At 48.4% G+C, this 24,690-nt stretch overlaps 7 protein-coding genes across 9 annotated transcripts; 5 read left to right on the top strand and 2 right to left on the bottom strand.

Moving 5' to 3' along the window:
• The first annotated feature begins 2 nt into the window (after nucleotides 1-2).
• On the top strand, nucleotides 3-9,287 carry LOC130386513 (claudin-like protein ZF-A89). Of its 2 annotated transcripts, XM_056595460.1 has the most exons (3): nucleotides 3-417; nucleotides 4,907-5,520; nucleotides 7,012-7,523. In XM_056595460.1, the coding sequence occupies exons 1-3, from the start codon at nucleotides 3-5 to the stop codon at nucleotides 7,408-7,410; spliced, it is 1,428 nt and encodes a 475-aa protein (XP_056451435.1). In that variant the 3' UTR covers nucleotides 7,411-7,523. The 2 variants fall into 2 exon arrangements, with proteins under 2 accessions (XP_056451435.1, XP_056451434.1); XM_056595459.1 differs by lacking the exons at nucleotides 3-417; nucleotides 4,907-5,520 and adding an exon at nucleotides 8,436-9,287 and having other exon boundaries at nucleotides 6,701-7,262.
• On the bottom strand, nucleotides 1,526-2,295 carry LOC130386511 (claudin-4-like). Its single transcript, XM_056595457.1, has one exon. It carries the CDS (start codon nucleotides 2,287-2,289, stop codon nucleotides 1,657-1,659), a length of 633 nt encoding a protein of 210 aa, XP_056451432.1. The 5' UTR covers nucleotides 2,290-2,295; the 3' UTR covers nucleotides 1,526-1,656.
• Nucleotides 9,288-9,628: 341 nt separating the features above from the next.
• LOC130386510 (claudin-4-like) lies at nucleotides 9,629-11,673 on the top strand. The gene is made up of 3 exons (XM_056595456.1): nucleotides 9,629-9,940; nucleotides 10,186-10,434; nucleotides 10,719-11,673. The coding sequence occupies exons 1-3, from the start codon at nucleotides 9,806-9,808 to the stop codon at nucleotides 11,112-11,114; spliced, it is 780 nt and encodes a 259-aa protein (XP_056451431.1). The 5' UTR covers nucleotides 9,629-9,805; the 3' UTR covers nucleotides 11,115-11,673.
• Nucleotides 11,674-11,859: 186 nt separating this feature from the next.
• Nucleotides 11,860-13,070, top strand: LOC130386512 (claudin-4-like). The gene has a single exon (XM_056595458.1). It carries the CDS (start codon nucleotides 11,981-11,983, stop codon nucleotides 12,605-12,607), a length of 627 nt encoding a protein of 208 aa, XP_056451433.1. The 5' UTR covers nucleotides 11,860-11,980; the 3' UTR covers nucleotides 12,608-13,070.
• Nucleotides 13,071-13,769: 699 nt separating this feature from the next.
• LOC130386190 (claudin-4-like) lies at nucleotides 13,770-15,990 on the top strand. Its single transcript, XM_056594979.1, has one exon. The coding sequence runs from the start codon at nucleotides 14,109-14,111 to the stop codon at nucleotides 14,790-14,792; it is 684 nt and encodes a 227-aa protein (XP_056450954.1). The 5' UTR covers nucleotides 13,770-14,108; the 3' UTR covers nucleotides 14,793-15,990.
• Nucleotides 15,991-17,140: 1,150 nt separating this feature from the next.
• Nucleotides 17,141-19,605, top strand: LOC130386408 (claudin-4-like). Its single transcript, XM_056595320.1, has one exon. The coding sequence runs from the start codon at nucleotides 17,481-17,483 to the stop codon at nucleotides 18,396-18,398; it is 918 nt and encodes a 305-aa protein (XP_056451295.1). The 5' UTR covers nucleotides 17,141-17,480; the 3' UTR covers nucleotides 18,399-19,605.
• A 1,263-nt stretch (nucleotides 19,606-20,868) lies between these two features.
• mettl27 (methyltransferase like 27) lies at nucleotides 20,869-24,149 on the bottom strand. Of its 2 annotated transcripts, none has more exons than XM_056595321.1 (6): nucleotides 23,943-24,149; nucleotides 23,533-23,663; nucleotides 22,721-22,849; nucleotides 22,495-22,630; nucleotides 22,093-22,188; nucleotides 20,869-22,002 (listed from the first exon to the last, which is right to left on the bottom strand). In XM_056595321.1, the coding sequence occupies exons 2-6, from the start codon at nucleotides 23,650-23,652 to the stop codon at nucleotides 21,770-21,772; spliced, it is 714 nt and encodes a 237-aa protein (XP_056451296.1). In that variant the 5' UTR covers nucleotides 23,653-23,663; nucleotides 23,943-24,149; the 3' UTR covers nucleotides 20,869-21,769. The 2 variants fall into 2 exon arrangements, with proteins under 2 accessions (XP_056451296.1, XP_056451297.1); XM_056595322.1 differs by having other exon boundaries at nucleotides 20,871-22,002; nucleotides 22,093-22,185.
• Between the last annotated feature and the right edge of the window lie 541 nt (nucleotides 24,150-24,690).

The raw sequence follows: 24,690 nt of genomic DNA, 5'->3' as shown, positions 1-24,690 counted from the left end.
CCATGTGGAGGGTCACCGCCTTCGTGGGCGCCAACATCGTGACGGCGCAGACCATCTGGGAGGGCCTGTGGATGACCTGCGTGGTGCAGAGCACGGGCCAGATGCAGTGCAAGATCTACGACTCCATGCTGGCGCTGAGCTCGGACCTGCAGGCGGCCCGGGCCATGGTGATCGTCTCGGTGGTGGTGGGCGTGTTCGGGGCGCTCACCGCCATCATGGGGGGGAAGTGCACCAACTGCATGGAGGACCCGACGGCCAAGGCCAAAGCCTGCGTCGTCGCGGGGGTGATCTTTCTCATCTCCGCCTTCCTGGTGCTCATCCCTGTGTCCTGGTCGGCCCACACCATCATCCGGGACTTCTACAACCCCCTGGTGAACGCCGCCCAGCGCCGGGAGCTGGGCGCCTCGCTCTACCTGGGCTGGGGGTCGGCAGGGCTGCTCCTGTTGGGTGGGGGGCTGCTGTGTAACAACTGCCCCCCGAAGGAGAACCGGCCCTACACTGCGGCCAAGTTCGCGCCCCTCAGGTCGGCCTCTGCGAACAAGGACTATGTGTGAGTCTCTCACGGTGAGGACAGGATGTGGGTCATGTTGGGTCCTGTGGGAATGAGAGGGAGTACTAGGATAGAAATGACTAGGACTTGATCAGTGTCTGTCAATGTATTTGAAGTATCTTAACAATCAATCCAAGCTACAGGCGCTTGACATGTGTATATTTGATTTGATTCCTATAGATAGCTCTTTATTTTTCCATCATATCTTTTGCATGTTGTGAAAGCCTGATGCATGATACTAGTGTATGATTTGTATTAATAACATATAACACTGATAACAGAGGCTCTACAGGGCTTATTGTTCTTCCTTTTGTAAGTACATTGCTTTTTAAAAGGTTTAAATTTATCAAATTATTTTATGTTTTATTCTTCTATCCTTTAAAGAAACATTAAAGAATTACAATTTGTAGAAAAATTATATGTTTTCTCTGCTTCTTAGTTTGTCTCTCCAACGCTCCCACATTAACGTGTTCTTGGTTCAGCTGGGGCCAAAACAGAACGTCAGGGGCTCCATGCACACTCTGGCTCTTAGATCCAGAACTATTCTGCTGCATGCTGGGAGAGATATTGCCAAGCGACTGCTGCACATATTCACAGCGTGGATAATTGTCTTTTATTTTATTTTTAAAGACAGGGATAAGAACAGATAACCCTTAGGCTAGACATATAGACATTTGACAAAGCTTACTCATTTTGTTTTTGATTGGGTATACAAATATATTATTAAAACAATAATCGGAGTGGAATATATTATTCAAACAATAAGTGGTTTCCTCCAAAGTGGAAAACCCAGTATAAAGAAGTCCATTAATCTGATAAAAAGTTAGGTTAGATCTACACATAGACTACAGCAAACATAATAACGAAGTAGGCAGGAAGTTAGGAAACATTTTCGCCAGTTCTGCAGTCGGAAAACAAGTGGACTAGTTTGCTAGTCCATAGGCCCATAAAATTATATAGCATTACAGTGCATAATATAAAAATACAATGGTTGTACAGTTATTACGTTTTAAGTGCGTCGACAAATCAAAACATTATTCCAAGCAAAAAATAAAATGAAAGTTACTTCACAGTAGCCCGTGACCTTGAGCCCCAGACGTGTGAGCTCACACAAACTCCTTCCCTGGGACGGTGGACCTGGGCGGGGCGTATCTCCCTCCGTGGTAGGGGTCTCCCCCGCAGGGGCAGCGGCAGCAGAGCAGCACCCCCCCCACCAGGAGCAGCCCGGACGCCCCCCAGCCCACGTACAGGCAGGCCCCCAGCTCCCTCCTCTGGGCGTCGGGCACCATGGGGTCGTAGAAGTCCTTGATGATGGTGTGGGTGGGCCAACACACCGTGCCCAAGCACAGGGCCCCGCTCAGCACAAAAAGCCCCCCCGCCGCTAGGCCCACCCTGGCCTTGGCGGCCGGGTCGCCCACGCACGTGGTGCACTCCCCCCCCACCACCGACAGCAGGACGGCCAGCAGCGAGAGCAGGATGGCGATGACCACCATGGCGCGGGCCGCTTGCAGGTCGGTGGGCAGCGCCAGCAGGGAGTCGTAGATCTTGCACTGCATCTGGCCCGTGCTCTGCACCGCGCAGCTCATCCACAGGCCCTCCCAGATGGTCTGCGCCGTGATGATGTTGTTGCCGACGAAGGCCGACACCTTCCACATGGGCAGCAGGCAGATGGTGACGGTGCCCAGCCACCCCAGCACCGCCAGCCCCACGCCCACGAGCTGAAGCCCCATCGACGCCATGGCTGGCCGGGGGTTCCTCCGCGGACTGGAAACCTACTCAACCCACACCAAGAAGATGGGGCTCCCACAGAGAGAGAGGGGCTTTATAATGGGAGAGCCCCCCCCCCCTAGGGACCCCGCCACCCATGGGTGGGCTTCAGCCCCAGTGGAGATTTACAGGGCCACCCCAGCCTCAGAGCCCCCCAGCCTCAGAGCCCGACGGCTACAGACCGTGTGGAGCCTAGCCTGCTGACATGGTTACCAGGGAGGCATGAAAGAAGCCTTTGTTGGTTCAGAACACTGTTACGTCACATGGGACAACATTTAACAGCGTTTACAGACAGGTTCCGCCCCCATGTGCCTCTGCCCTCCAACCACCCCCTCCTGTGAAGGGACAGCAGGCTGATTTAATGAGGATACTCACGTTGTCTCGTCGAGCTCATTAGGACCACTGGTGTCTCTCTACCATGGCATGTCTTACTCTTCATACGATGCGACCAGTAACCATCTGCAGTGGGCTTCAGTGCAATTCTGACACATTTAATTCAGTTTAAATTTGTTGCGTGCAATTTGAGCGCTATTGTTTTAGTTTCAGTTGTTAGGAATGGCCTAGCCACCAATCAGCTCTCAGTGGGTGAACTGGGCAGAGAGAATGGCCATTTCATGATGATGCCACCTGCCTCCGTTTTAGACCATTTCTATTATAGATCGCACCAAGCTCATTTCTAACCCATCTGGAATCTCTTGTGATTTCTTTGGGGAATCCAGCTTGCTTGTCAATAACAGGGATAGGAATAAAACACTTCAAGGTGGAGAAACTTCATTTTATTCAGTTTAAAACATTAGGAAATATCACCTGTAGCAATGTCAAGTAGCGCCCACATGCAAACCATTTGGGTCTCAAATGTTCCAGTGCTTTCCATAGACATCTAAACCCAGAACTATATATATATATATATATATATATATATATATATATATATATATAAACCCAGCACTATAATATAATATGACTTCTAAACCCAGCACTATTATATTATATATAAACCATAGCGCTATAATATAACATCTAAACACACCGCTATAGTATAACATCTGAACCCAGCATTATAATTTAACATCTAAACCCAGCGCTATAATATAATATCTAAACCCAGCACTATAAAATAACATTGAAACCCGGCAGTATAATATCAGAGCTAAACCCAGCAATATATTGGATCTAATCCCAGCACTATATTATATTAAATCTAAACCCAGCAGCAATCAGGGTCAGTACAACAGCGCTTAAAAGAACATTTAAACAATCTTACACTTGTAAAGACAATCATTGGAAGTTGAGAATTTCTTCTTACGAAACGACCACAAAAAGGTTTTGTCTACAAATTGTAAGGACAAATGAACTCATGAAACTAACAAATAACTTATGAAGACCAACTGTGGCGCATGGATAAAGCCCTATTAAAGACGGTGGATGGTTAAGGCTAATGGGGAACCAGAGACTCTGGGTTTGAGCCCCCTGAAGAAGCCATGTGGGTTAATGAGCACCATCTCATCTTCTGCTGGTCCTGGGAAAAGTGTGTAGAAGTGGGTCAATAGTGTAGATGAGGTACAACACAACATATGGCATGTGAAGTTCAATAAACATTATGTAGTGGTGTGGTCATTCACTATGGAGGAGCCTTTACTGGCTCTTCCAATGAAAACTTTATCCAAAACATGACTTATTCAGATACAACTTATCTTGGTCAATGTATGCATACTGAAGTCAACAACCTCTAGACATTGAATTGTGCCCAAGAAATCCAACATGAGAACCATATGGTGAAGATGAGTTCATGACCAAGTACAAGATTATAGGTAGAAAGATTAGGTTAAACACAACAATGCTAACAGCATGCTCAAAAGATAATACAGTAGTAAATATTGAAAGGCAAGTAGGCATTATTATAATCATGCCAATTATTGAATCAAGAATTATGCATTATAAATATCCAATGTCCCATCAGATTAATTAATGATCACTTACCCTAAAGATAAAATCAGTTAAAACAGCAGATAAAAGTCACAACAAAATAACATAAAAGACTGACAAACTAGAAGAAGCTCAAGACCTTTGTAGGTACTTAGCAAAGGTCTGCATGAGAAAGGAGAACAGCTTCTGCCTCAGAACCACATCAGAGGAATAGATCCTCCTGACTTGAGTGGGTACTCAGGGAATAGGGCGTGTCTATCAATCAACGTGGGAGGGAATGTGAAGTGGATATGAGAGGGAAATTTGAAGTGTTTGAAGTGTAACTCTGATATAGCTTCTATCCTTTTCATAACCAATATCCTGTTATACTAACGCAATCCCCCACTAACATTAAGAGTTGATTTCTAATCCAAAAACGATTCCTCTCCAACGATAATACAAACGTTCAAAGTGGCTCTAATAAAATTCTTATAAATGCCAGAGGTGCTTTTCAATGAGTCAATTATCCAACAACCAATCAGAAGCTATCCCAGCCAAAGCAACGGGTTTAAAATACACAGGTGAGCTAACTTTTAAATCAAGGCAAGTTTTGGCAGAGAAGCAGTAACAGCAGTATCCACCGGCTCGCCAAAACCAAATCGATTGACATCATGGTATCTGCAGGTCTCCAGATCTTCGGCATCTTCCTTGCCGCGGTGGGCTTCATTGGGGACATCATCATCTGTGCCCTCCCCATGTGGAAGGTATCTGCGTTCATCGGCAGCAACATCGTGACGGCCCAAACCTACTGGGAGGGCCTGTGGATGACCTGCGTGCAGCAGAGCACGGGCCAGCTGCAGTGCAAGATCTACGACTCCATGCTGAACCTGCCCGCCGACCTCCAGGCGGCCCGGGCCCTGGTGATCATATCACTCCTTGTGGCCGTCATGGGGCTCCTGCTGGCCACCGCCGGGGGCCAGTGCACCAACTGCATTGAGGACGAGGCGGCCAAGATCAAGGTTGCCATCGTGGCGGGGGTCTTTTTCATCGTGGCCGGCGTCCTGTGCCTCATCCCCGTGTCGTGGTCCGCCAACGAGATCATCCGCAACTTCTACAACCCCATCCTAATGAGCGGCCAGAAGCGGGAGCTGGGCGCGTCCCTCTTCATCGGCTGGGGCTCTGCCGGGCTCCTTCTGATCGGCGGCGCTCTTCTCTGCTGCCAGTGCAAGAAGCACAAGGAGCACGGCTACTCGGCCAAGTACTCTGCGCCGCGCTCGGCCGACAGCGGCGGGGCCTACGTCTGAGAGGACGGCATCCTGTTGGGGGTCTGAGACTACAGCGTCCTGCTGCATGGATCTTTTAAGTTGCATTTAGTAGTTTGGTAAAACTCGGACATTTTTAAATTATGATTGTGTTTTAAAGTATTTTATTGCTTCATTAAATTTTATGAAAATCTTACATTATCTCGTCTCTAAAATTGTTGCATGCTTTTGGCTTCTTCCTCAGACAGGACTGTGGGATCAAACTTATTTGCAAACAAATCTACTCTGACCCATTAGTAGCCTACACTTAAACTAAGTAGGCCTACTTGTGTTGAGAGGCATCGTTCATCATCCAAACATGATGCTCTTGTGATTTAATTTCCTGACTGTTAGCGTACCAGTTCGTCTTTTTGGGAATCGCTATACGACTAGTCGGAAGAAGTTATTGTAAGCAACATTTGCCTCTTTAGCAAACCAGGTCGAATACAACTTTACATTGTATTGCAAGACCGTGCAATGCATGAATTGACAGGATTAAAGCAGCAATGTTATCAAGTTTGAGATCATTTTAGAACGACTAACGTGGTACGGAATGCATATACAAAAAGTACATCTCATTATGGGCGCAGCCATCTTTGCCTACCGAGTCCCATGGTCAACCTCACTGAACTTTGTGGACTCTCAGAATCCCAAGATATTAACACAAAGGGGGCGTGGGTCAGTGGAATGCCACAAGCTGGGAGATATCGCAGTTTTAAACTTGTGCGTGTTGTGTACAAGGCCTCTTGAGCTCACCATATATACATGTGAATGGGTTACTTTCCTCACTGATTCGGCATTTGTAGAAAACTTGAACCGTTGCCTCTAGCGAGACTTGTCTGTCCCTTCCATGTAGAAATGCGTATGTTAGACTGGGGTTTACACATATAAGGGATTAATCATGATAGTTGCCTAGTTTTAACCATTGCGTTATCATAGGCGGTCATGGAGTACCGCCTATGGCCTATGGACGAGGCATCCTAAAAAAATATTCTTTGAGAGGAAATTTGACATTTAGACTTAATTGATGATGCAGAGCACAGGTCTCTCCCTGACCAAGGCCTATGGGTGCTGGTTGAGCACAACAGGTGCCTTCAATTAATCAATCTTCCAACAACCAATCAGAAGCTTCACAGCCAAAGCAATGGGTATAAAATACACAGGTGAGCGCACAATTAAATCAAGGCAAGTTTTGGCAGTGAAGCAGTAGCAGCAGTTTTAACCGGCTCTCCCAAAACCAAATCGATTGACATCATGGTATCTGCAGGTCTCCAGATCTTTGGCATCTTCCTTGCCGCGGTGGGCTTCATTGGGGACATCATCATCTGTGCCCTCCCCATGTGGAAGGTATCTGCGTTCATCGGCAGCAACATCGTGACGGCCCAAACCTACTGGGAGGGCCTGTGGATGACCTGCGTGCAGCAGAGCACGGGCCAGCTGCAGTGCAAGATCTACGACTCCATGCTGAACCTGCCCGCCGACCTCCAGGCGGCCCGGGCCCTGGTGATCATCTCCCTCCTTGTGGCCGTCATGGGGCTCCTGCTGGCCACCGCCGGGGGCCAGTGCACCAACTGCATTGAGGACGAGGCGGCCAAGATCAAGGTGGCCATCGTGGCGGGGGTCTTTTTCATCGTGGCCGGCGTCCTGTGCCTCATCCCCGTGTCGTGGTCCGCCAACGAGATCATCCGCAACTTCTACAACCCCATCCTAATGAGCGGCCAGAAGCGGGAGCTGGGCGCGTCCCTCTTCATCGGCTGGGGCTCTGCCGGGCTCCTTCTGATCGGCGGCGCTCTGCTCTGCTGCCAGTGCAAGAAGAACAAGGAGCACGGCTACTCGGCCAAGTACTCTGCGCCGCGCTCGGCCGCCAGCGGTAGGGCCTACGTCTGAGAGGACAGCATCCTGTTCGGTTCTGCTGCGTCCTGCTGCATGGATCTTTTAACTTAGTTTGCAAAACATTTTTAAATGTATGAATATTTTTTTAAGTATTTTATTGTTTCAATAAATTTTATGAAATCTTACATCTTGTCTCAACTTTGTTTAAATGTGGTGGGCTTTTTATTCACATGTTTGAGTTGTAACTTATTTGCAGACAAATCTTACTCGCTCTGACCCTCTAGTTCACTAAAGTTGTGTTTTTGTATAAAAATGGGGACCAGTCCAAGTGAAGATGTTACCACTTTGCATCACTGACTTGGCATTAATAGAAAACCTTTGCCTTATGTGAGACTTTTCCGTCTCTTCCACATAGAAATGCATGACGTAGACGGGGGTTTGCTAATAGAGGGGGTACCGAACATGGTAGTTGGCCAGTTTTAACCAATTGCACTATTTAGGAGGCCAGGGATTACTTTTGTTTGAAATCCTTAAAAGAAACGTTCTTTGACATTTACACTTTAAATGGGTTGTTCCTGCGCTAATTGTTTGTTGCTGGCCAACTTGGATCCACAGACTATTTGTCTAGAGCCCTTGGGGCTTGCTGAAAGGCTAATGCCACATGCATCCTTGTAATGCAATTCACCAGTTGAATAATGTTGTATAGGTGACATCCCTTGTTCCGAAATGGAGGGACTCTCAATGTCCATGCTAAATCATTGCTTTCTGTGCAACAAAGCGGCTTTTCAGACCTCGTCTCCATGGCAACGACTATCCCGCCCTCTTGTTCAAATCAAAGGAATCAGGACAAGCAGGTAATCTGATCTTTAAACTAGCAATGTCTCCGCCCCTGTTTTGGTCTTCCTTGTAACTAAAGTGAGCTGAGCCCTGCGTCCACACTGAGCGGAGCCTACACACACACGGGGCCGACTTAGTTCAGCTTCCTGTTCGATCCAGTGGGAGAAAGAATGCTGGTTCTGACGATCCACTCGTGACTGACCGGGCCTCGTCTGGCGGAACGGCTCTCTGAAGCTCGGCAGCTCTGCTACTACCATGGGAAACCAGGTGGTCGCCCTCCTCCTGGCCCTCCTCGGGTTCTTTGGAACCATCTTGATCTGCGGCCTGCCCATGTGGAAGGTGACGGCGTTCGTGGGCGCCAACATCATCACGGCGCAGGTCTTCTGGGAGGGCCTGTGGATGAACTGCGTGATCCAGAGCACGGGTCAGTCCCAGTGCAAGGCCTACGACTCGGTGCTGGCCCTGCCCCAGAACCTGCAGGTGTCGCGGGCGCTGGTCTGCGTCTCCATCGCCGTCAGCGTAGCGGCCATCGGGCTCACGGTGGCGGGCGCCCGCTTCACCAACTTCCTCCGCGACGACGGCCGCACCAAGATCAGCGTGGGCATCGCAGGAGGCGCCGTGTTCATCGTGGCGGGGGTCCTTTGCCTCATTCCTGTCAGCTGGTCAGCCTACACCATCATCACAGGGTTCTTTAACCCCATCGCCACCCAGGAGAGGCGGGGCGAGCTGGGGGCGTCCATCTACGTGGGATGGGCCTCCGGAGTGCTGCTCGTGATTGGTGGAGGAATGCTATGCAGCACCTATAGATACTGAGGAGCTAGAGCCACATGGTTCATGCGTAGTGTGCATACGTAGCAGGGGAAGTTAGGCTCACCCAGGCTGCTTGGGTCAGTGTGTGTACATAGCAGGGGTAGATGGGTCCAACCGGTCTGCCTGCATAAATGGAAGTTAGTTAAAGGACCACATTGTTTAAGCTCTGAATTGTCTCCTTGTTCCATGACGTGATAAACTGATTGATAAACATTATGTCGCTCTTTTTCAACAGTTTGTAATATTTGAAATGAACATGTATGATTGAATGTTAGTAATTTCTTGTATTACCGGCATTTGCAAGAAAATAAATGAATATATTTTCTCATTTTATTTGGTGTCTTTGTCCTGATAGTCTTCCCTTCGTAGAAACCAAGAACAACGCAATGCCACTTTGCTGCTTTGCTGCACTCAAGAACGGTTGTCCATTTTGTCCAGCAAAATGAAAGACCAAATAGGATGGTGTCATTGTGGTTTGTTTACGGCCCGTCTCAAACATAAGCAGAAGAACCAGATCAAGAAAGGGCCTGGAATCACCCTATGCATATTTACATAGAGCACAAACACATGATCCACGCAGCCAGCTTATTTTGGCTTCTTCAGAGCAGTCGGCTATGAGGGGAGAAGCAGCTTCACTTCACGTGTCTCTACCAACCAAACAACACACGATTCTTTTCATGATGCCAAAGAGGCATTTTTAAGCAATAAGTATAACTAAATTAACTCACTTTTTGCGGCAGTTTTTCCTTTTCAGAAAACAGTTTTTTGAAAACGTTTCCAGGGAAAAGAGGATTTATTTGGGATGGAAGGACAAGGCAGACTGATAGGGGGTCTGGCTCTGGTGCTGGTGGGGATCCTGGGAGTGGGTCTGACGACGGGACTGCCCATGTGGCGAGAATCATCTTTTGTGGGTGCAAATATTGTGTCAGCACAAACGGTACGTAGTAAAATATGTTTACAGTATTTTCATATGTATTTTCTATTACATTTGAAATAGCAACTCTACAATCCAATCAGATGTGCAGTTCAACCGCTGCCCCAGTAGACGTAGGAGAAGTATTTGTTACTTTGTACCCGGTCGGCAGCGTCATATTGTCACGGAGCACATCCTTCATGCTGGACCGACGAGTGACTCGGCTCCACTCCAACACCGCCTCGTCATCCATGTCTCAAACCTTCCAGATCTGGGACGGCCTGTGGCTGGCCTGTGTGGTCCAGTCCACGGGCCAGATGCAGTGTAAGAAACCGTCGGGCATCACCTACACCACCGACCTGCAGGCGGGGCGGGCCCTCACGCTGCTGTCCATCATCCTGGGCCTCATCGGCTTCATCATCGCCATCATGGGAGGGGGCGTGGCCAACTGCAGCAGCGCTCCACCCGACGACTATTACACCACCAGTCAGTCCGGCACGCGGTCCTCCCAGAACAAGGTCAGGGCCTGTCTGTCTGCACTGCAGTGTCTGTCTGTTTGTCTGCACTACACGGTCTGTCTGTCTGTCTGCACTACACTGTCTGTCTTTCTGACAGTCTATCCGTCTATCTATCTGTCTGTCTGTGTGTCTGTCTGTCTGTCTCTCTGCACAACAGTGTCTGTCTGTCAGTCTATCTGTCTGTACTACAGTCACTGTCTGTCTCTCTGTCTGCACTACAGTATCTGTCTGTCTGACTGTCTCTCTGTCTGTCTGCCCGGTTTTCCTGGTCCTCCTGTTCCCAGGCCGCCCTGCTGGGGGGGCTCCTGTGTCTGGTTGCCGGGGTCCTGTGTCTGGTGGCGGTCATCTGGTCGGCGGCGCTGACCGCCTATGTGAGCAACGACCCGCTGATTGTGACCTCCCTGAAGCGGGATGTGGGCACCTCCATCTACATCGGCCTGGCCTCGGGGGTCCTGCTGCTGCTGGGCGGGGCCGTGGTCTGCATGGTGTGCGGGAACAAGCCTAGCGCCCCCCAGCGGGTCTACCTGCGCCCCCCGGTAGAGTACAGCTATGCCGCCCCCTCCCAGGACAGCCGGTCGTGGCGCAAGAACGGGCCGTACGACCAGCCCCTGGAGACCCGGGACGGCTCCCGGTACCCAGCTTGGAGCCCGGGGCCCAGCGCCGCCTCCTTCCCAAGATAACGGTCCGAACGGGCGCCTCTGGAGGGGGACGCCCTGGCATCACCGCCCCCCCCGCCCCGGGCGTATTACTTCAACACGCCGACTTAAGAATCCAAAACGAATGCTTCATAGAACAACTTCCATCCATCCTTTTCTCCTTCAACCTGAACCCCTGGTGGGACTCTGTCCATCACTGGGACACATCCACTCAACAATAGGATTTTGGGGTCTTGTCAGTGGTTGTTTTTATGTTGTTGTTGTGGTTAACAATCATGTGTCTCTGTCTCATTCACTGAGAAAACTTCTTCCCAAGGGGACAATAAATGATCTATCTATCTATTTATCACCCCATTCGCACACGGTCAATCCCAGAACCTGTGAAGCATCTTTAATTTCTGAGGGGGATCCGTCACCCTCTGCTGTTTATTATACTCAATACACCAAATCTAGAGAAAGATTGCACATCTCTGCTACACCATTTGCTGTAATTTCTATTCCATTTAAATATAGAATGTATACTGTACATGTGTGTGTTAATTATAAATGGTTCTATCTATTTCAAAAAATCAATAAACGTGTCGACAGGCAACAGGTCGTAGTTTACTTTGCATCACACCATTTCCTCCCTGGTGTTGTTGTTCACTTTAATGTCGTCAGATGAGATTCCTTCGAAAAAACCAGTTGTGGGTATCCATGAGGAAGGGGAGGGCTGATCCACTCCTCTGTTGTCAGTGTGACGCCCAGAAACCCAGCTCGGCCATTCATTGTTACCTCCAGCTCTGCCGAGGAGGAAACAGCCTTCACAGACCGTGCCTCCACTCCGTCCCCTCACCTGACCTGCTCCGGCTTACTCCCCCTCCTGGTGCGTTCCTCCATCAGTGCTCACCATGGTTTCTACTGGGAGACAACTGCTGGGCTTGGCCCTGGCCATCGTAGGCTGGATCGGCGCCATCTTGGTGTGCGCTCTGCCCATGTGGAAGGTGAGCGCCTTCATCGGCGCCAACATCATCACGGCGCAGACCACCTGGGAGGGCATCTGGATGAACTGCGTGGTGCAGAGCACGGGCCAGATGCAGTGCAAGGTGTACGACTCTCTCCTGGCGCTGAGCTCGGACCTGCAGGCGGCGAGGGCCCTGACCGTGGTGTCCATCGTGGCGGGCGTAGTCGGCATCTTGCTGGGCATCGTCGGCGGCAAGTGCACCAACTTTGTGAGTGAGGAGCGGGCCAAGAGCAGGATCGGCATCGCGGCCGGCGTGGTGTTCCTGATTGCGGGGGTGCTGGTGCTGGTGCCCGTGTGCTGGACGGCCAACACCGTCATCCAGAACTTCTACAACCCCATCCTGGTGGGGGCCCAGAAGAGGGAGCTGGGGGCCTCGCTGTACATCGGCTGGGGGGCCGCCGGGCTGCTGCTCCTGGGGGGGGCCCTCCTCTGCAGCTCCTGCCCGCCCAGCGAGGAGCGCCGGCCGTACGAGGCGGCGTACTCCAAGGCGGCGAGCAGCCGGGCGTACGTGTAGAGGCAAGGAGCCATGGCGAGGTTGAATTGTTGAAAGACAACCCTACAGACGCGCTCACACATACAGTCCGATGTGATATGAAGCATTGCCTCATGCTTCCGCTGCCTGGAAACTATGCTGTGTATTGTTGGCTTGACGCTTTGTTGAATGTATTGAATGTGAACTCGTTGCGAAGTGTGTCCTGAGTCATGCTGCTCCACGAAGCCTGAGTCGGTGCAGCTGCCTGCTGGTCGCTCACTAGCTGCCATGGAGAGGCCTGGCTTTGAGCCACCAGTGGAGTAGACCTGGAAATGCTTCTCCTCTCCACCAATCTGAATGTCTGCATCTGCCTTGTTTAACTTTATTATTTTTTGATTGTGTGCGTGATTGTACTATATCTATGTACAATTTCTTTATAAAAAATGAATAAAGTGTCAGTGATGATGACAAACGCTGAAGAAACCTGTCTGTCCAGCTTCTCACTCTAGGAAGTATTTGCCGATGGCAACTTGTAAACTGGTTTAGGAACAGGTCTGAGAACAATGTTAGGCATACTTTAAAAAGAGTAACCTGAGGGACACACACACACACATACACATACACACACACACACATACACATAAGCCTAGTGAAAAGCATGGGTAAATAACAAGGTAGAATTTCCCTTCAAATTATGACTATCTCTCAGTCTTCTGAAAGACCTGGGGCAGGTGAGGACGGAAAATACTGTTTGCATACAAATAGAAACAGCAAAGAGCAGTCTATTTTGGTTTCGTTTAGACAATAAATACCTAAGAATTAAATCAAGAAAAGCCATTATTTGTGGGTTTAAGGATGGATTTATAATAAAATTATATTATAAATATAGACATAGATAAGATTTGTTTTTTACTTTTCCTTCTCAGCTCTATTATTCACCAGTTTAATATAATAAATAATAGAATAGAACATAGGCAACATGCCAACAGGTTTTATCCCTCAAATCCACCGAATGAAAACATTCATACTTTCATTTCAATCTGCATGCACACCAACCCAGACTTAAACAGATGATGTCATTGGCCACCATAGTTACCTTCTCTGTTTGGCTCTCTCTCCACCCCCGCCCAGCCCACCCCAGGGAGTAGGCGTGGTGAAATATACACCTGAGCGCTCACAGACAGCTGCAGAATGGAAGGGAAGCAGGCGGTCAGACAGGACTGACGCTGTGAGAGGAAGAGAACGATCTGGGGTTTGAGGCAACGTGAACGGGTGAGGCTTCCGATGGGACCCAGAAGAAAGGCCCACCTGAGGAAACCCTCCTAGGATAGAAGGAGAAGAACAGAACAGAACAGAAAGATAGTGGCAGGGGCGAGAGAGAAAGAGAGCGAGAAAACCGGTTGACAGGAAGTGGAGGTTCAAGAACTTCCTCTTCACAGCGGCGATCCCAATAAAGACCAAGAGAAGAAGACCCCCCCTACGACCCCTCAGAAGAGGCTTTTCCCGGGGGAAGCCGTCCGTCCTTCGAGCCTCCCCGTCTGCGATGGCTTCGCTGGGGATCCAGATGCTGGCCAGCGCCCTGGCCCTGATGGGCTGGGCGGGCGCCATCCTCAGCTGCATCATGCCCCTGTGGCGGGTCAGGGGCTTCGTGGGGTGCACCATCGTCACCATTCCGAACGTCTGGGAGGGCATCTGGATGAGCTGCTTGTGCCATTCCACGGGCCAGATCTCCTGTGAGCCGTACCAGTCCATGCAGGCGCTGAGCTCCGACCTGCAGGCCGCGCGGACGCTGACCGTGCTCGCCATCCTCACGGGCGCCGCGGGCCTCCTGCTGGCCTTCATCGGCGGCAAGTGCACGCGCTTCCTGGACGACGCACCGGGCCGGAGCAAGGTGATGGTGGTGCTGGCGGCGGGCGGCGTGCTCATCGCCGCGGGACTGCTGCTCCTGATCCCCGTGTCGTGGACGGCCGCCTCGGTGGTCAGCAGTTTCTACAACTTCTACATCTTCAACGGCCAACGCCGGAAGATGGGGGCGTCGCTGTACATCGGCTGGGCGGCGTCCGTCATGCTGATCCTGGGCGGGGCGTTGCTCATCGGCTCCTCCTGCCCGCTCCGACCCCCGGTCGACGACGAGAGGAGCGGGTCCGCCGTGCGCTACGTGGCGTTGGAGTCGCTGGAGTCGGTGAAGACCGAGGGCAGCGAGGACGCTCGGTCCAACGCGGTCTAATCATACTTATAGGAGCGCGACCCCCCCCCCCCCCATGCTGCGCCCTGAGCCCACCGCCTCCATGCGGCTCCTCCACAAACACTGCACTGTGTAGCAATATAGCATGGACTCACCATTTCACTGTTAACCTGCACTATTTGACTTTTCATTGCAGTGACATGGTTTGAGAACATATGCCTGGCTATGTTTAGCAATGGGTGATGAGATGCTTTAGACATGAAGGATTTGTTCAAAACCTTTTTGAAAAAATGTTGATATGTTGAAGATGTGTAAGTACATCTTCAAAGCTCTGGTGAAGATGTTTATTTGTGATTGTTATGATGTAAATGTTTATTCTTAATTAATGAAGACGATGAAGTTAACGTGCACTCAGATTTTAGGGAAACGTTCAATGTTTTAGTATGTTGTATCCCATTTATAGATTAGATAGATTAATACGTATCCTTTTTCACCTTAACTGAAAGTAATTGTTTTTTCAAGGAAACAATGGAAGGTTTGAAATAGGAGCTCACTATCTGACAATGCTCTCATGCTTTTACAAACCACATGGTAAACTGGTTTGACAGAAAGTGAGCTTTCACGAGGCCGGGCAATACAGAGAGGCCTTGGATGACATTAGGTTTCACTGCAGGGCGCTCTGGCTGTCCGCACTGGAACATTTTTGCATATTCAAATATGGTGTTTCGATGCAAACAAGAACTTTTATGCTGGGCAAAATGCACATTTAGTTATTATTGATATATTACATATGAGTTTTGATATTGTATTTGTGTACGAGACAACTGCCCGCTTATCCTTTTAAAACCAAGTTTACGTGTTGTACATTTACATTCTTCAATCTAAAATAAACATTTCTTATCGTAGTTCCTTCTGAGAGGACATTCATATCAGGTAATTAGGTCTCCAGAATAGCAACTCATGGGCTTGGAGATTTACTTTCTGGAAACGATAAGACAGCTTGAGTGATGTTTTTGTTTTTATTTTTGATTTATTATGAATATATTAATAATGCTCAGATGGACAGCACAAAGGAAGTTTCAAAGGCTTGAGTAAAATATCCTAGGACTACACTATAGCGATTTATTATTACGCATTCCCATCTCCTCACCATATTGATCGTTTTCACAAGTGTCAATTATGTAGACGACCCCATGTGTTTAAGCTTCAGTTTTGTTTTATCTTTGTCAGTTATTATCCTTGTGGGGGGGGGGGGGGGGGTGGGGGAACTATGCTGTGTACTGTTGGCTTGACGCTTTGTTGAATGTATTGAATTTGAACTCGTTGCGAAGTGTGTCCTGAGTCACGCTGCTCCATGAAGCCTGAGTCGGTGCAGCTGCCTGCTGGTCCCTCACTAGCTGCCATGGAGAGGCCTGGCTTTGAGCCACCAGTGGAGTAGACCTGGAAATGCTTCTCCTCTCCACCAATCTGAATGTCTGCATCTGCCTTGTTTAACTTTATTATTTTTTGATTGTGTGCATGATTGTACTACATCTATGTACAATTTCTTTATAAAAAATGAATAAAGTGTCAGTGATGATGACAAACGCTGAAGAAACCTGTCTGTCCAGCTTCTCACTCTAGGAAGTATTTGCCGATGGCAACTTGTAAACTGGTTTAGGAACAAGTCTGAGAACAATGTGTGGCATACTTTAAAAAGAGTAACCTGAGGGACACACACACACACACACACACACACACACACACACACACACACACACACACACACACACACACACACACACACACACACACACACACACACACACACACACATAAGCCTAGTGAAAAGCATGGGTAAATAACAAGGTAGAATTTCCCTTCAAATGATGACAATTCATGACAGTGATTGATGACAGTCTTCTGAAAGACCTGGGGCAGGTGAGGACGGAAAATACTGTTTGCATACAAATAGAAACAGCAAAGAGCAGTCTATTTTGGTTTTGTTTGGACAATAAATACCTAAGAATTAAATTAAGAAAAGCCATTATTTGAGGGTTTAAGGATGGATTTATAATACAATTATATTATAAATATAGACATAGATAAGATTTGTTTTTTACTTTTCCTTCTCAGCTCTATTATTCACCAGTTTAATATAATAAATAATAGAATGGAACATAGTCAACATGCCAACAGGTTTTATCCCTCAAATCCACCGAATGAAAACATTCATACTTTCATTTCAATCTGCATGCACACCAACCCAGACTCAAACAGATGATGTCATTGGCCACCATAGTTACCTTCTCTGTTTGGCTCTCTCTCCACCCCCGCCCAGCCCACCCCAGGGAGTAGGCGTGGTGAAATATACACCTGAGCGCTCACAGACAGCTGCAGAATGGAAGGGAAGCAGGCGGTCAGACAGGACTGACGCTGTGAGAGGAAGAGAACGATCTGGGGTTTGAGGCAGCGGGAACGGGTGAGGCTTCCGATGGGACCCAGAAGAAAGGCCCACCTGAGGAAACCCTCCTAGGATAGAAGGAGAAGAACAGAACAGAACAGAAAGATAGTGGCAGGGGCGAGAGAGAAAGAGAGCGAGAAAACAGGTTGATAGGAAGTGGATGTCAAGAACTTCCTCTTCACAGCGGCGATCCCAATAAAGACCAAGAGAAGAAGACCCCCCTACGACCCCTCAGAAGAGGCTTTTCCCGGGGGAAGCCGTCCGTCCTTCGAGCCTCCCCATCTGCGATGGCTTCGCTGGGGATCCAGATGCTGGCCAGCGCCCTGGCCCTGATGGGCTGGGCGGGCGCCATCCTCGGCTGCGTCATGCCCCTGTGGCGGGTCACGGCCTTCGTGGGGTCCACCATCGTCACCTCGCAGACCATCTGGGAGGGCATCTGGATGAGCTGCGTGTGCCAGAGCACGGGCCAGATCTCCTGCAAGCCGTACCAGTCCATGCTGGCGCTGAGCTCCGACCTGCAGGCCGCGCGGACGCTGACCGTGCTCGCCATCCTCACGGGCGCCGCGGGCCTCCTGCTGGCCTTCATCGGCGGCAAGTGCACGCGCTTCCTGGACGACGCGCCGGGCCGGAGCAAGGTGATGGTGGTGCTGGCGGCGGGCGGCGTGCTCATCGCCGCGGGACTGCTGCTCCTGATCCCCTCGTCGTGGACGGCCGCCTCGGTGGTCAGCAAGTTCTACAGCGCCAGCAACGACGCCCAGCGCCGGGAGATGGGGGCGTCGCTGTACATCTGCTGGGCGGCGTCCGTCATGCTGATCCTGGGCGGGGCGCTGCTCATCGGCTCCTCCTGCCCGCTCCGCCCCCCGGACGACGACAAGAGGAGCGGGTCCGCCGTGCGCTACGTGGCGGTGCGCGTGCCCACCGGGTCGGGCCGCACGGCGCCCCGGACCCCCGTGTCTCCGCCCGCACTGCAGGGGTCGGCCAAGCTGCCGTGGGGGGAGGGGTCGGCGAGGTCGGAGGGCAGCAAGGCCCTGTCCACCAAGTCTCAGCTGGAGAGACCCGGGTCCACCAGGTCTGAGCAGAGCAGTGCCCTGTCCACCAAGTCGCAGCTGAAGCGAGCCGCCGCCGCCGCCGACGCTTCGCTGGAGTCGGTGAAGACCGAGGGCAGCGAGGACGCTCGGGCCAATGCGGTCAAATCATACTTATAGGAGCGCGACCCCCCCCCACCCCCACCCCCATGCTGCGCCCTGAGCCCACCGCCTCCATGCGGCTCCTCCACAAACACTGCACTGTGTAGCAATATAGCATGGACTCACCATTTCACTGTTAACCTGCACTATTTGACTTTTCATTGCAGTGACATGGTTTGAGAACATATGCCTGGCTATGTTTAGCAATGGGTGATGAGATGCTTTAGACATGAAGGATTTGTTCAAAACCTTTTTGAAAAATGTTTGATATGTTGAAGATGTGTAAGTACATCTTCAAAGCTCTGGTGAAGATGTTTATTTGTGATTGTTATGATGTAAATGTTTATTCTTAATTAATGAAGACGATGAAGTTAACGTGCACTCAGATTTTAGGGAAACATTCAATGTTTTAGTATGTTGTATCCCATTTATAGATTAGATAGATTTATACATATCCTTTTTCACCTTAACTGAAAGTAATGTTTTTTTCGTGGAAACAATGGAAGGTTTGAAATAGGAGCTCACTATCTGACAATGCTCTCATGCTTTTACAAACCACATGGTAAACTGGTTTGACAGAAAGTGAGCTTTCACGAGGCCGGGCAATACAGAGAGGCCTTGGATGACATTAGGTTTCACTGCAGGGCGCTCTGGCTGTCCGCATTGGAACATTTTTGCATATTCAAATATGGTGTTTCGATGCAAAGAAGAACTTTTATGCTGAGCAAAATGCACATTTAGTTATTATTGATATATTACATATGAGTTTTGATATTGTATTTGTGTACGAGACAACTGCCCGCTTATCCTTTTAAAACCAAGTTTAATTGTTGTACATTTACAATCTTCAATCTAAAATAAACATTTCTTATGGTAGTTCCTTCTGAGAGGACATTCATATCAGGTAATTAGGTCTCCAGAATAGCAACTCATGGGCTTGGAGATTTACTTTCTGTAAACGATAAGACAGCTTGAGTGATGTTTTTGTTTTTATTTTTGATTTATTATGAATATATTAACAATGCTCAGATGGACAGCACAAAGGAAGTTTCAAAGGCTTAAGTAAATTATCCTATGACTACAATATAGCGATTTATTATTTCGCATTCCCATCTCCTCACCATTTTGATCGTTTTCATAAATGTCAATTATGTAGACGACCCCATGTGTTTAAGCTTCAGTTTTGTGTTAACTTTGTCAGTTATTATCCTGGGGGGGGGGGGGGGGGGGGGGGGGCATGTCCCCCCTTTTCATTGGCAAGGCTAAATCAACTTCTTCCCACGGGTGAAAAACAATCAACGATATTGAGGAGAAGTGAGGTCGTCTGATGGAAGGAGGCAAACATAGTTTAAGTATTGAAGCACTTTGATTTAGAAATGTGACACTGCTGTAAAAGCTCTACATCTAATAAAAATATAAATTGTAAGAAAATAAATGACTGACTTTGGATCTGATTATAATGGCTACTCTGCACTCCATTTCCTGCGCTACATGTGGCGTCAGGCTCAGTACTAAGAGCAGCTACTGCGCAACATGGCCGCCAGCGGGCAAAAAGCTATGATCACGTTTGATGAAATTGCGTTCATCCTTGATCAGGACTAACGTTATATTATCAGGTGGTCCAGAGACTCCAGACCCCTGCTCCTCTACAATAAGAACACACAGGGAACTATAAACATTTAAATCATACTATTATGAGGGAATGTTGTCGTTTTGTCATCAGTAAGGGAACGGAACCTCTAGTAATCCTGTTGAAAGGGCACCACATCACAATTCAAATCCTTTAGGAAACCATCCCAATTCTCAAACATAGGGACCCCTCTACAACACTGCACTGGACTCAATCCACTGGAGGGGTATCCATGAGGGGCCCCTCTTTGGGGTCCCTCTTTCATTTTCTCCCCTGTAGATGTAGTCCCCTACAGCATCCCATGTTCTCTACTGGAGAAAATAAGTGTAAGTGTAGCGTCCTCATTCTGGATATCGTCCACTCTAGAGGGCTCTTTACATGTGAAGGGCCAACAGGGCCGTTTCTCTGGTTCCTGCCGCTCCAGGGGCCTCTTCCAGGGGCCCACTCTGTTACCACGCTTTTTATTCATTCCACCATTGAATTGGAATTTTGTATCTATCCCTGTTTTGATTGACTAGCTTAGTTGCTCTCAGCTTGAGTCTAAAGCCGATTTTATCTGATGAACTACAAAAAAGTAAAAGGTCCATACAATTTAATTCTAGTCCCGATCCTTTTGATGTCAGTGCAGTGGCGCCCCCAAGGGGTGGCCCGGGGGAGCTTGAACCCCTGACGCATGCGCTGCCCCTGGCGACACGCATATGCGTCGTATGCAGGAGATACCTCTGCCTGTGTAAAACATCAGGTCATAATCATTTTCATCAATAATGAATGTTTTCATAATAGTTAAAGTCAAATAACATGAAAAGGAAATGTTTTGGTCCTTATAATCCATATTCTCCTTCAGATAAAAGCTGTATCTATGAATTTTTGAGGGTAAGGACAACTAGTTTATTTGAAGAACAATTAATCACATTTACAGAAACTCTTAGCAGATAGGATCTCTAACTTTTAGACATCCTAAAAGTTCTGTTGTCACCTGACATGCTTAATGTTCCTATGCAACCAAAATAAGGCTTATAGTTCAGCATTCATGTTTTCTGTGCGTTTTGAAAACAGCTAGGTGCATAACTCCTGGGTGCTACAGGGGTTAGGCATCTCTGTCTACATGTAAGACTGCAGCCGTTGAGGTTTGAACCCAAAACCTCTTGCTAGGAGAGAAACCCCCTCACCAGTAGACAAGCCTGGCCCTTGAAGAACGCATCAGCGGATTTGATGTAAGCCGTGGATCTCTAAATGCGTTAGGAAGTTTCTGACCAATATCTGTGTATAAGTCGAACACGATAATAAGAAGGAAACTGAATCTCGTTTTTATTGGGTCGTGCAAAGTTGTGTAACGGCATTTTCCAGGGATGACAACAATGCAATGACTTGGTCATCATTGGAGCTACATCTGAAGGCTAATATGCACTTAGAGCCTAACAGGACCGTTTAAAAGTTTAACAACAAGATGACTTTTGTCAGTTGAAAATGTTCCTGTCCAAGGACCAATAAAGCGTCTGGGAACATTTGTAGATAAAGTGAGTCCCGGACCAATGACGTCATTGTCCTGCCGAGGTTGCAGAAATCCTGAGTTTGACGAGGTAATGAGTTCATCGGAATATGGCTAGACTGATAAAAATGAACATGAAATTGTTAAGACCAGTATGGCTGTGCAGAGTCCCTTTTACGGCGCAATCAGGAATTCCTTTGTGTGTCAGCAGGATATCTTCCCAGTGCAGCATAACGTATACGCAAACTCGGCTTCAACAGCCCTCGTTTCTTAAAGCATAGGGCTGCATAATGGCTTTACATCAGAGACCCTGTATATGTAAACACAGCCGCCGATGTAGCCCACCTCATCCGCCGACACAGCTCTCTCCCACTCCTCCACCTCCGTCGCGGTCACACGACTCCACAGACCTTCGTCCTCCATGAGCTTCAGCTGCTGCTCCAAACACGCTTTGTACAGCACGTTGTCTCGGTTGCTTCTGGTGGTCATACAGACGAGGCCCCCTAGGGGAGAGAGGTCGGAGTATAGAGTCAAGTGTCTTCTAACGAGCCAGGTCTTTGGAGGTTGGTTTGAGGGGCATCAAAAGGTCTCACCTGGTTTGGTGGCCTTCCACAGCTCTTTGGCAATACAAGCTGGAACCTGACCATCGCTAAGCGCTCCAACAATTAACACCACATCAAAGGAGCCTGCTGGACAGAGTGGTGTAGTTACCGTTCTATTAGTGGTAAGAGGGAGGCTTCACATGTTTTTCACAATAACTACAATAACAACTGGTTCATTGGTGATTATAGAATTTTTCGATCACATGATTGAAACCCCCCGATAGAACAACGCAATGTAAGATTCTGAGAGGTTTAGATAAATTGTATTATTGGTTGTTCCATTTGTTCCAGAAAGTACAACATTGGCTATCTAGTATAATAATAATATCTATACTAGGAGGGAATGCACATGTTTTATGTGAACGGATACACATGTCTTATGCGAACCGTTACCCCATGTCACCGGTAGCTGGTCTTCTCCCAGCATGCACTGCCTGACGTCTTCGTAGAGCCCCGTGTTTGTGGCCAGCTGGAGCATACCCTTGCTTCCGTCAAGGCCAACAAGACGTCCAAACCCGTGCTTCTTCATCTGCCAGAAGAAGGGCCACGCTTAACAGTTTCCACATACTGTGACGGCAGATATTAAAAGCAGTCGGTTCACACCAGCCCAGGTTCTCACCTCTGCAGCCACCAGCCCGGTCCCACACGCAACGTCCAGCACCAACGCCGCCCCCCGCTCCCCGGGGAAGTGGGCGGAGACCAGGTCGGCTGCCAGAAGGGGCGCACGGTAGTCCAGGAGAGACACATCCTGCCGGTTCATCCACAGGAGGAGTGATGTATACGACTGCTACATTTATACGGAGTTGAGCCTAATATAGCTAGCACCTGGAATATACTCTAAATTAAATAGCAATATTGTATAACTAGGTTACTCCAGGCTAGAGAAATTTAAGATTTCCAACAAATGTATCTGAACGGGCAAAAAGCAATGTTTGACAGTATTGCAACTGATATTTTTGTTTTCACGAGATTTAATTTGAATCATGATGATTTGTATTACAACATGAGTGTAACATGGCCCATGCCACACCCCTAGGGTCTTTCCCGGGCTCCTTCAAACATAAAAGACCTTGGTGTTGACAAGCACCCTCACCATGTTAACATCTGTGTGTGTGTGTGTGTGTGTGTGTGTGTGTGTGTGTGTGTGTGTGTGTGTGTGTGTGTGTGTGTGTGTGTGTGTGTGTGTGTGTGTGTGTGTGTGTGTGTGTGTGTGTGTGTGTGTGTGTGTGTGTGTGTGTGTGTTGACGGTTGGATTAAAGGTTACCACCTGGACACGCCCACTTGTGATGTCAGAAGAGGCAGATTTCAAAACGTCTTGTAACGCTAGCTAATCACGCTCACACCTGGTAGTATAATATGTCACCTTTAACCTTAGCCCACCACACACACTCCAACAAGGGGTTTGCCACTTTTTCCAAACCAGAAGCTTACCTTGTCATAGTTCTCTGACCACGTGTTGTAGAACTCCACCTTTTCTGCTGGTGAGAGGTTCATGTGAGCTGATAGAATAACGTCTTTCACATTGTCCAACGTCCTCGTCTCAGAAGACATTTTGAATCAACCTATGTACAGAAAGGTACACCAATTATTTTGATTCAAGCTCACAAAATAACTATAATTATAACCGTTTATACCACAGCAGATCAGTGCGCTTCATCAAATCAAACTATCGACCGGGTTCACCGCGGGAAATATTCTAATTCCAGCTGATTAATCGATAGAAACAATCAGTATTCATTATTGCTTATTGCATAGTGTAATATGAAATCCTAACTACCACCAATAATTACCAACGTCAGTTTAACCAGTGTAGGTCTGTATACAGCGTCTATCGTACTTACGTCAGCTGGTCTATTATAGCCTTGAAGTTTGTGTTCCTCAGACTACAGCAAGGCTACTGAAGGGTTTACACGGCGGACTTAGGTAAAGTTATGGTAGGACGGTGGACGTTGGACGTTATGGAGTTGGATATTCAACGGACATTGAGCCGGATTCAGCGGCTTCTTGTCCCCCAGTTTCACGCAGTGTGGCAGCAGAGGATTGGTTTCACTTAGGGACCGTCAATCAATTACAGTTTGAATCGTTGTTATTTGCATTACCTTCGTGCTGACTTGGTCATATCTAAAAAATAAAAGAAAGATAAAATAATGTAACTGAATTGGTCTCATCTAGCAAACCTATTTTGATTGCTTATGTGTTATAATAACATAAATATTTCACCGAAGAATAAATGCAGAATTACTTTTTTTCAATAGCTCCCATGTCATGACACACATTTTTAAAAATCATTTAATGCTTTAGTGCTCTATTTTATATTAATATTTAATTGTAAAATTGTTAGTGACCTATCAGCTTGAACCAGTGGGAAGGAGGTGTTAGTGACCCACATCTGGAACCAGGGGGAAGGAGGTGTTAGTGACCCACATCTGCAACCAGGGGGAAGGTGGTGTTAGTGACCCAGCTGGAACCAGGAGGAAGGAGGTGTTAGTGACCCACAGCTGGAACCAGGGGGAAGGAGGTGTGACCCAGCTGGAACCAGGGGGAAGGAGGTGTTAGTGATCCACATCTGGAACCAGGAGGAAGGAGGTG

The sequence above is a fragment of the Gadus chalcogrammus genome, chromosome 7, assembly GCF_026213295.1.
Source record: "Gadus chalcogrammus isolate NIFS_2021 chromosome 7, NIFS_Gcha_1.0, whole genome shotgun sequence".
In the NCBI taxonomy this organism is placed as follows: Eukaryota; Metazoa; Chordata; class Actinopteri; order Gadiformes; family Gadidae; genus Gadus; species Gadus chalcogrammus.
The sequence above is the reverse complement of the archived record's forward strand: the minus strand, read 5'-3'. Positions and strand labels throughout refer to the sequence as shown.

Excerpts from the sequence above, each read along its gene's own strand:
- LOC130386513 (XM_056595460.1), top strand. The coding sequence starts at position 3 with ATGTGGAGGGTCACCGCCTTCGTGGGCGCCAACATCGTGACGGCGCAG. Across the intron at positions 418-4,906 it reads GGGCGCCTCGCTCTACCTGG|GTCTCCAGATCTTCGGCATC; the intron begins GCTGGGGGTCGG and ends TGGTATCTGCAG. Across the intron at positions 5,521-7,011 it reads CCGACAGCGGCGGGGCCTAC|GCGGCCCGGGCCCTGGTGAT; the intron begins GTCTGAGAGGAC and ends GCCGACCTCCAG.
- LOC130386511 (XM_056595457.1), bottom strand. The coding sequence starts at position 2,289 with ATGGCGTCGATGGGGCTTCAGCTCGTGGGCGTGGGGCTGGCGGTGCTG.
- LOC130386510 (XM_056595456.1), top strand. The coding sequence starts at position 9,806 with ATGGAAGGACAAGGCAGACTGATAGGGGGTCTGGCTCTGGTGCTGGTG. Across the intron at positions 9,941-10,185 it reads ATATTGTGTCAGCACAAACG|ATCTGGGACGGCCTGTGGCT; the intron begins GTACGTAGTAAA and ends CAAACCTTCCAG. Across the intron at positions 10,435-10,718 it reads CGCGGTCCTCCCAGAACAAG|GCCGCCCTGCTGGGGGGGCT; the intron begins GTCAGGGCCTGT and ends TCCTGTTCCCAG.
- LOC130386512 (XM_056595458.1), top strand. The coding sequence starts at position 11,981 with ATGGTTTCTACTGGGAGACAACTGCTGGGCTTGGCCCTGGCCATCGTA.
- LOC130386190 (XM_056594979.1), top strand. The coding sequence starts at position 14,109 with ATGGCTTCGCTGGGGATCCAGATGCTGGCCAGCGCCCTGGCCCTGATG.
- LOC130386408 (XM_056595320.1), top strand. The coding sequence starts at position 17,481 with ATGGCTTCGCTGGGGATCCAGATGCTGGCCAGCGCCCTGGCCCTGATG.
- mettl27 (XM_056595321.1), bottom strand. The coding sequence starts at position 23,652 with ATGTCTTCTGAGACGAGGACGTTGGACAATGTGAAAGACGTTATTCTA. Across the intron at positions 22,631-22,720 it reads CCGGGCTGGTGGCTGCAGAG|ATGAAGAAGCACGGGTTTGG; the intron begins GTGAGAACCTGG and ends TTCTTCTGGCAG. Across the intron at positions 22,003-22,092 it reads GTGGAAGGCCACCAAACCAG|GGGGCCTCGTCTGTATGACC; the intron begins GTGAGACCTTTT and ends TCTCTCCCCTAG.